The sequence below is a fragment of the Anoplopoma fimbria genome, chromosome 21 (genome assembly GCF_027596085.1).
Source record: "Anoplopoma fimbria isolate UVic2021 breed Golden Eagle Sablefish chromosome 21, Afim_UVic_2022, whole genome shotgun sequence".
Taxonomy (NCBI): Eukaryota; Metazoa; Chordata; class Actinopteri; order Perciformes; family Anoplopomatidae; genus Anoplopoma; species Anoplopoma fimbria.
This window is the reverse complement of record NC_072469.1, coordinates 199503-209502: the sequence shown is the minus strand read 5'-3', so window position 1 is coordinate 209502 and position 10000 is coordinate 199503. Positions and strand designations below refer to the sequence as shown.

The window sequence follows — 10000 nt, the reverse complement described above, 5'->3', positions numbered from 1 at the left end:
CTATCAGTGTTGATATATATGGTCTATGTACATACACACAGCGGGTAATATGAGTATTGAACACGTCACCATGTTTTACAAAGAAAACCAAACAAATAAGTTCAGAAATTAAGTTATGTGTAATAAAATGGAATGACACAAGGGAAAAGTATTGAACACGCTTACTGAAATGTATTTAATACTTGGTACAGAAGCCTTTGTTGGTGATGACAGCTTCAAGACGCCTCCTGTATGGAGAAACTAGTGGCATGCATTGCTCAGGTGTGATTTTGGCCCATTCTTCCACACAAACAGTCTTCAGATCTTGAAGGTTCCGTGGGCCTCTTCTATGAACTCTGATCTTTAGTTCTTTCCAAAGATTTTCTATTGGATTCAAGTCAGGTGATTGGCTTTAAAGACTTTATTCTAGTTTTAAAGACTTTATTCTAGTTTTAAAGACTTTATTCTAGTTTTAAAGACTTTATTCTAGTTGTAAAGACTTTATTCTAGTTTTAAAGACTTTATTCTAGTTATAAAGACTTTATTCTAGTTTTAAAGACTTTATTCTTGATTTAAAGACTTTATTCTGGATTTAAAGACTTTATTCTGGATTTAAAGACTTTATTCTGGAATAAATACTCCTAATACTTTATTCTAGATTTAAAGACTTTATTCTTGATTTAAAGACTTTATTCTAGTTTTAAAGACTTTATTCTTGATTTAAAGACTTTATTCTGGATTTAAAGACTTTATTCTGGAATAAATACTTCTAAATACTTTATTCTAGATTTAAAGACTTTATTCTGGATTTAAAGACTTTATTCTGGAATAAATACTTCTAGATTTAAAGACTTTATTCTTGATTTAAAGACTTTATTCTAGTTTTAAAGACTTTATTCTAGTTATAAAGACTTTATTCTTGATATAAAGACTTTATTCTTGATTTAAAGACTTTATTCTAGATTTAAAGACTTTATTCTTGATTTAAAGACTTTATTCTAGTTTTAAAGACTTTATTCTTGATTTAAAGACTTTATTCTTGATTTAAAGACTTTATTCTAGGTTTAAAGACTTTATTCTGGATTTAAAGACTATTCTGGATTTAAAGACTTTATTCTGGAATAAATACTTCTAAATACTTTATTCTAGATTTAAAGACTTTATTCTTGATTTAAAGACTTTATACTAGTTTTAAAGACTTTATTCTTGATTTAAAGACTTTATTCTAGTTTTAAAGACTTTATTCTAGATTTAAAGACTATTCTAGATTTAAAGACTTTATTCTTGATTTAAAGACTTTATTCTAGTTTTAAAGACTTTATTCTTGATTTAAAGACTTTATTCTTCATTTAAATACTTTATTCTTGATTTAAAGACGTTATTCTTGTTTTAAAGACTTTATTCTGGAATAAATACTTCTAAATACTTTATTCTAGATTTAAAGACTTTATTCTTGATTTAAAGACTTTATTCTGGATTTAAAGACTTTATTCTGGATTTAAAGACTTTATTCTGGAATAAATACTTCTAGATTTAAAGACTTTATTCTAGTTTTAAAGACTTTATTCTTGATTTAAAGACTTTATTCTAGTTATAAAGACTTTATTCTAGTTTTAAAAGAGAGATGGTTAAGTCCTTTGGATGTTAAAACTCTTTCTGTCTGCAGGTTCGTCTGCAATGCTGCTGCAGTGTTTTGCAGTCCGACCTGATGGACCAGATGGAGGCGCTCTGCTGCAGCACTGCACCACCAACCGAACCAGAACCAGAACCAGAACCAGACCCATCAAACCCACCCATTCCAGGTCCCAGAGGAGGCCGCCACCTCAGAGGTCTCACAAGGGTCCTTCTAAGCGTCGCTACCGCCGCGTGTCACCGGTTACTGACATCATCCAACAGGAGGAAGTGGAGGAGGAGGTGGACGAGGTGGACGAGGTGGAGGACGAGGAGGACGAGGAGGACAAGGAGGAGGACACAGGTGATCCCACCTGGACTCCACCTGAGGGAGGTGAGTGAGGAAGCCAAACAAAGTAGTGAAGTACTCAATCAAATATCAGACTTGAAATAATTCTATTTAGTAGAAATACAATAAAGTCTTTTGTGTTCATTTTCTATTTGATTTTATTAAATAGAAAATTAATCTATTTTTTTTATTCATGTTTATATTAAGTTTAATGGTGATTTCATTATTTTTATACTTTTCACTCTTTGTGTATAATATAGTTCAATTATGAAGTATTATGAAGTACTACCTCCTTACTCTCTGATATCTCCCCCCCAGCTGTGAACTCTCACCCGTCTGCCTCGGCTCTGGAGGAGGTCCAGCTGGACTCAGACTCCCAGCATGCACCTCTGGGTGCGGTGAAGCTGGAGCCCGAAAGCACCGTGTGTGATGTTTGTGGTAAAGTGATGAAGAACAAGTCGAGTCTGGCCCGACACTCCTTCATCCACACAGGCAAGAAGCCATACGCCTGCCACCTGTGCGAGCTCCGCTTCAACCGCCGCGACAACCTGCAGCACCACCTGAGCCGGCTGCACCCCAACGGTGTCGCCAAGCTGGAGAAGCAGCGCCAGGTTCAGGCCTGGCTGTGCGCCGTCTGCGGCAAAACCTTCAGCTGCAGGTCCCGGCTCAAGACCCACGAGGTCATCCACTCCGGGGTCAAACCTCACTGCTGTGACCTCTGCCCCAAAGCCTACATGAGGACCAACGACCTGGAGCACCACAAGAAGATCGCCCACGCCGACGGCGCCGCCGACTCGCAGCCGCCCAGCTCGCTGCTCTGCGACCTCTGCGGCAAAGAGTTCAAATGCCGGTCTCAGCTGGCGGTCCACTTCCAGACCCACACCGGGGAGCGGCCGCACCTCTGCGACGTCTGCGGCCGCAAGTTCGGCCGCCAGTACCAGCTCAAACGACACAAGATCCTGGTGCACGCCAACCAGTCCGACGGCGAGGAGAACCCGCCGCCCAGCTCGCCGTTCGCCTGCGCCGTCTGCGGTAAGCGTCTTAAGTCTGAGGCGCTGCTCTCCGCTCACTCCCGCATCCACTCTGGGGACAAGCCTCACCGCTGCGGCGTCTGTCTGCGCGGCTTCCAGCGCGCCACCTGCCTGAAGCAGCACCACCTGCGCGTCCACCTGAGGGTGAAAGTCAACGAGGCGTCGCGCGCCGCGAGGCGCCGGAGGGGCGCAGCGCCGGTCAAGGCGTTCCCGTGCCTGATCTGCTGCAAGGTCTTCAGATTCAAGTCTCTGCTGGCGAGTCACTCACTGATCCACAGCGACAACCGGCCGTACGGCTGCGACTTCTGCAGCCGCAGCTTCCGGCGCCTCAGCCACCTGAAGCGTCACCGCGAGGTCGTCCACGCCAACGGGGCGCGCCCGCCGCAGACCTTTGTCTGCCACATCTGTGGCAAAGACAAGAAGTGCCGCTCGCAGCTCGCCAGACACGTCATCATCCACACCGGCGAGCGTCCTTTTGCCTGCGACCTCTGCGCCGCAGGCTTCAACCGCCGCGGGAACCTGCAGCAACACAGGAAGCGCATGCACGGCGTGGGGGCGGAGCCCGCCGAGGAAGCCCCGCCCATCCTGTTTGACGACGACATGACGCCCGCTCTGACCTACAAACAGGAGGAGACGGTGGTGGCCGTCGACGTAGAGCTCCTCCCTGAACGCGCTCAGTCCTCCTGACCTTTGACCCTGCAGCTCTGAGGTTCTGCAGACGGACACATTAGTCTGACAGAACGCTGGTAGAACCTTCTAGAACCTCAGAGGTTCTGCAGACGGACACATTAGTCTGATAGAACGCTGGTAGAACCTACTAGAACCTCAGAGGTTCTGCAGACAGACGCTTCCTGCTTGTCCTCAAGTTCCATTATGTTCTGTGTCTTTAATAAAGATGTGATCGATCAGAGATCAATAATCATCTCCCACCTCTGAGGCTCTGTGTCCACATCTAACCCTGGAGGGAGAGCTCCTGCTCCTCCTTCTGCTCCTCCTCCACCTCCTTCTCCTCCTATGCTCCTCCTACTACTCCAACTCCTACTCCTCCTCTGCTCCTCCTACTACTCCAACTCCTACTCCACCTCCTCCTTCTCCTCCTCTGCTCCTCCTACTCCACCCCCTCTCCTCCTACTCCACCTCCTTCTCCTCCGCTCCTCCTACTACTCCAACTCCTACTCCACCTCCTACTCCTCCTCTGCTCCTCCTACTACTCCAACTCCTACTCCACCTCCTCTCCTTCTCCTCCTACTCCACCTCCTTCTCCTCCTCTGCTCCTCCTACTCCACATCCTTCTCCTCTGCTCCTCCTCCTCTGCTCCACCTCCTCTGCTCCTCCTATTCCACCTCCTTATCCTCCTCTGCTCCTCCTTCTCCTCCTCCTCCTCCTCTGTTCCTCCTATTCCACCTCCTTCTCCTCCTCTGCTCCTCCTATTCCACCTCCTGCTCCTCCTACTCCACCTCCTTATCCTCCTCTGCTCCTTTTCCAGCTCCCTCTTCCCTAACTCCTCCTTTCCTCCCCCTCCTTTTCTTTTCCACCTTCCTCTTTTCTTCTCTCCTTTCCTTCCCCTCCATTCCTTTTCAGACTCCCTCTCTCTTCTCTCCTTCCCTAACATCTCCTTTCCTTGTCTCCTTCCATAATATCTCCTCTCCTTCCCCTCCTCCTTACCTTTTCCACCTCCCTGTTCCCTTCTCTCCTTTTCCTACTCCTCCTTTCCTTTTCGGTCTCCCTCTTTCCTTCTCTCCTTCCCTAACATCTCCTTGCCTTCTCTCCTTACCTAACTCCTCCTTTCCTTCCCCTCCTGCTTTCGTTTCCCACCCCCTTCTCTCCTTCCCTAACTCCATTCCTTTTCCTCCTCTGAAGGTTGTTTCTTTAGAGTCCCCGTTCTGTTTATTATCGGCCAATCACACGCATCGTATTCATGAACTGTGTAAACAATAAAACCTTCTGATTCGCTTTCCTATACTATATGTACTGTATATACTATGATACTATATGTACTGTATATACTATGATACTATATGTACTATATATACTATGATACTATATGTACCATGATACTACATGTACTATATATACCATGATACTACATGTACTATATGTACCATGATACTACATGTACTATATGTACCATGATACTACATGTACTATATGTACTATGATACTATATATACTATGATACTACATGTACTATATATACTATGATACTATATGTACTATATGTACTATGGTACTATGTACTATATGTACCATGATACTACATGTACTATATGTACTATGATACTACATGTACTATGATACTATATATACTATGATACTACATGTACTATATATACTATGATACTACATGTACTATATATACTATATGTACTATGATACTATGTACTATGATACTATATGTACTGTATGTACATATATACTATATATACTATCATACTATATGTACTATACTATATATACTATATATACTATGATACTAGATCAGTAATTCTGATCACAAAAATGCCAGCGAAGCAGGGAACCAATCACATTGGAAGGGAAACCCATTGTTGTGCTTAGCTGTGCATTTGGGAACCCAAATGCACAGCTAAGCGGAAATATGAAGACGAACACAGGGCGTTTTTTTTTTTTAACACTTTATTTTTGTTGCTTTTTCCATCATAGATAGATCACATACATACAAAAGGGCTCCGGATTGCTCTGTTCCTTCAAAAGCATTATAAGTCTTGAGTTATATTCAGGGTTTTTTATCCCGTCTTATCGTTGAGATGTACATTGTCCATTTCTCCCAGTTCTCAGTTCCATATCATATATTTCATTCACAATTAACAGCCAACCATCTTGTGATGGTGGTTCTTCCTTGTACCATCTCTTCGTGAAAGCCTACCTGTCTTTTCTTAGCACAATATCTCCAGTCATATTACCAAAGTAAAGCAACATACATGACTTAGGTATTTGTTTCCATGGCAACACCTCATTCAGCCTCTCCTCCAGGGCGGCCGTGGTGTTCGACCTCCCGTCACCCTCCCGTCACTGACACCTTTATCCCACTGTTCACGCTCCCGTCACCGACACCTTTATCCCACTGTTCACCCTCCCGTCACCGACACCTTTATCCCACTGTTCACCCTCCCGTCACCTTCCAGTCACCCTCCCGTCACCGACACCTTTATCCCACTGTTCACCCTCCCGTCACCCTCCCGTCATCGAGCCCTTTATCCCACTGTTCACCCTCCCGAAACCGACACCTTTATCCCACTGTTCACCCTCCCATCACCGACACCTTTATCCCACTGTTCACCCTCCCGTCACCTCCCGTCACCTTCCAGTCACCCTCCCGTCACCGACACCTTTATCCCACTGTTCACCCTCCCATCACCGACACCTTTATCCCACTGTTCACCCTCCCGTCACCTTCCAGTCACCCTCCCGTCACCGACACCTTTATCCCACTGTTCACCCTCCCGTCATCGAGCCCTTTATCCCACTGTTCACCCTCCCGAAACCGACACCTTTATCCCACTGTTCACCCTCCCGTCACTGACACCTTTATCCCACTGTTCACCCTCCCGTCACCGACACCTTTATCCCACTGTTCACCCTCCCGTCACTTCCCGTCACCCTCCCGTCACCTCCCGTCACGACACCTTTATCCCACTGTTCACCCTCCCGTCCCCTCCCTTCTCCCTCCGTCACCGACACCTTTATCCCACTGTTCATCCTCCTGTCACCGACACCTTTATCCCACTGTTCACTCTCCTGTCACCGACATCTTTATCCCACTGTTCACCATCCCGTCACCCTCCGCCACTTTCCCGTCACCGACACCTTTATCCCACTGTTCACCCTCCCGTCATCGAGCCCTTTATCCCACTGTTCACCCTCCGTCACCGTCCCGTCACCCTCCCATCACCGACACCTTTATCCCACTGTTCACCCTCCTGTCACCCTCCGTCACCGTCCCGTCACCCTCCCGTCACCGCCACCTTTATCCCACTGTTCACCCTCCCGTCACCCTCCTATCACCCTCCCGTCACCGACACCTTTATCCCACTGTTCACTCTCCCGTCACCGACACCTTTATCCCACTGTTCACCCTCCCGTCACCTCCCGCCACGACACCTTTATCCCACTGTTCACCCTCCCGTCACCTCCCGTCCCCTCCCTTCTCCCTCCGTCCCCTCCCGTCACCGACACCTTTATCCCACTGTTCATCCTCCCGTCACCGACACCTTTATCCCACTGTTCACTCTCCCGTCACCGACATCTTTATCCCACTGTTCACCCTCCCGTCACCTTCCCGTCACCTCCCGTCCCCTCCCGTCACCCTCCGTCACTTTCCCGTCACCTTCCGTCACCGACACCTTTATCCCACTGTTCATCCTCCCGTCATCGAGCCCTTTATCCCACTGTTCACCCTCCGTCACCGTCCCGTCCCGTCACCCTCCCATCACCGACACCTTTATCCCACTGGTCACCCTCCTGTCACCCTCCGTCACCGTCCCGTCACCCTCCCGTCACCGACACCTTTATCCCACTGTTCACCCTCCTGTCACCGCCACCTTTATCCCACTGTTCACTCTCCCGTCACCGACACCTTTATCCCACTGTTCACCCTCCCGTCACCTTCCTGTCACCGACACCTTTATCCCACTGTTCACTCTCCCGTCACGACACCTTTATCCCACTGGTCACCCTCCCGTCACCGACACCTTTATCCCACTGTTCACTCTCCCGTCACCGACACCTTTATCCCACTGTTCACCCTCCCGTCACCTTCCCGTCACCTTCCGTCACCGACACCTTTAACCCACTGTTCACTCTCCCGTCACCTTTATCCCACTGTTCACCTTCCTGTCCCCTCCCGTCACCCTCCGTCCCCTCCCGTCACCTTCCGTCACCGACACCTTTATCCCGCTGTTCACCCTCCCGTCACCTTCCCGTCCCCTCCCGTCACTTTCCCGTCACCCTCCCGTCACCCTCCCATCACCGACACCTTTATCCCACTGTTCACTCTCCCGTCACCGTCACCTTTATCCCACTGTTCACCCTCCCGTCACCGACACCTTTATCCCACTGTTCACCTTCCGTCACCCTCCCGTCACCGACACCTTTATCCCACTGTTCACCCTCCCGTCACCGACACCTTTATCCCACTGTTCACCCTCCCGTCACCTTCCGTCACCCTCCCGTCACCGACACTTTTATCCCACTGTTCACCCTCCCGTCACCCTCCGTCACCCTCCCGTCATCGAGCCCTTTATCCCACTGTTCACCCTCCCACCACCCTCCCGAAACCGACACCTTTATCCCACTGTTCACCACCTTCCGTCACCCTCCCGTCACCGACACCTTTATCCCACTGTTCACCCTCCCGTCACCGACACCTTTATCCCACTGTTCACCCTCCCGTCACCGACACCTTTATCCCACTGTTCACCCTCCCGTCACCGACACCTTTATCCCACTGTTCACCCTCCCGTCACCGACACCTTTATCCCACTGTTCACCCTCCCGTCACCCTCCTGTCCGACACTTTTATCCCACTGTTCACCCTCCCATCACCCTCCGTCACCCTCCCGTCATCGAGCCCTTTATCCCACTGTTCACCCTCCGTCACCGTCCCGTCACCCTCTGTCACCTTCCCATCATTGAGCCCTTTATCCCACTGTTCACCCTTCCGTCACCCTCCGTCACCCTCCTGTCACCTCCCGTCACCCTCCCGTCACCGACTCCTTTATCCCACTGTTCACCCTCCCGTCACCCTCCTGTCACCCTCCCGTCACCCTCCGTCACCCTCCCATCACTGACACCTTTATCCCACTGTTCACCCTCCCGTCACTTCCCGTCACCGACACCTTTATCCTACTGTTCACCCTCCCGTCACCCTCCGTAACCCTCCCGTCACCGACACCTTTATCCCACTGTTCACCCTCCCGTCACCCTCCCATCACCCTCCTGTCATCCTCCCGTCACCGACACCTTTATCCCCCGTGTACTCAGGCCTCGTCGGCACTATCGTAGACCCGCAGCCCGGTGTCCCAGTGCATCTGGAACCGGATCCCTTCTCTTTAAGCACCGCTTTGATCGGCCTGCACGCCTTGCGTCTTTCCATCATGTCAGCTGCATAGTCGTTGTCAAAAAACAATCGCTTGCCATCTAGTTCAATCTTCTGCTGCCACGCTTTCTGAAGTACCAGCTCTTTAACATTGAACTGTAGAAGGTTAACGATGACTGATCTCGGAGGTGAGGTCGCAGCTGGCTCTGGGATCAGGATCAGGATCAGGGCGCCGTCGGGAAGCGTCAGATGGCTTTTAAACAACTCAGATACAGATTCCGTAACTGATCTTCCTTCTTTGTCTTCCGGGACTCCATAGATGCGGAGATTGTTTCTCATCGAACGACTAGAACGACTCTCCAGGTCGACACTTTAGTCTCGCATGCCCGAGTTCTGTTTCACTACCGTCAGCTGATTCCAGGTCAGCTATACGGGTTTGTGCCTCTGCAGCTCACGTAGAACTTCGACTTTAAACTCAGTAAAGTCTTCCTTCATAGTTTTCTTGACATCGCTTCTAAATCCACTAAGATCCCGTTCCATGTCTTGTTTGAAGCTCCTCAGAGAGTTGTGTGAGGCCCTCAGCTCCTCAGAGAGTTGTGTGAGGCCCTCTAGCAGTACATGCTGGCTTCATCACCTGCCGTTCATCTTCTTGATTAGTAGCCTCGGCAACAGTCGGGTTTTCTTTTGTTTTGTTCATTTTCTTGTCAGACTTACACCTCCTGTGCAATTTCCCTCCTCTCATATTCAACTTAATCTAATTTTGTGCAGATTTACATTGATAGGAGGTACTTTTAAAAACCACTACACGTCCATCTTGTTGTAGCGCCACCGGAAGTCCCAACAAAATGTGTTTTTTTTTTGTTGCTACTTGTGGGATATGAGCGGACATTTGTTGTGAAATGATTTTTCAAACTTCTGTTTGGCACTATACTGTATTTTCAGTTTGTCTTAAATACATTGTTTGCAATCAGCTGT

At 48.4% G+C, this 10000-nt stretch overlaps 1 protein-coding gene across 1 annotated transcript in view; it reads left to right on the top strand.

Annotated features, from left to right (window-relative positions):
* LOC129110895 (zinc finger protein 497-like) overlaps positions 1-4876 on the top strand; it is a 7249-nt gene extending 2373 nt beyond the window's left edge. The window contains exons 3-4 of the mRNA XM_054623157.1: positions 1646-1984; positions 2258-4876. Of these exons, the coding sequence (XP_054479132.1) occupies positions 1646-1984; positions 2258-3657 (1739 nt within the window). The 3' untranslated portion in view covers positions 3658-4876. The remainder of the gene's footprint in view (positions 1-1645; positions 1985-2257) is intronic.
* The last annotated feature ends 5124 nt before the right edge of the window (positions 4877-10000 follow it).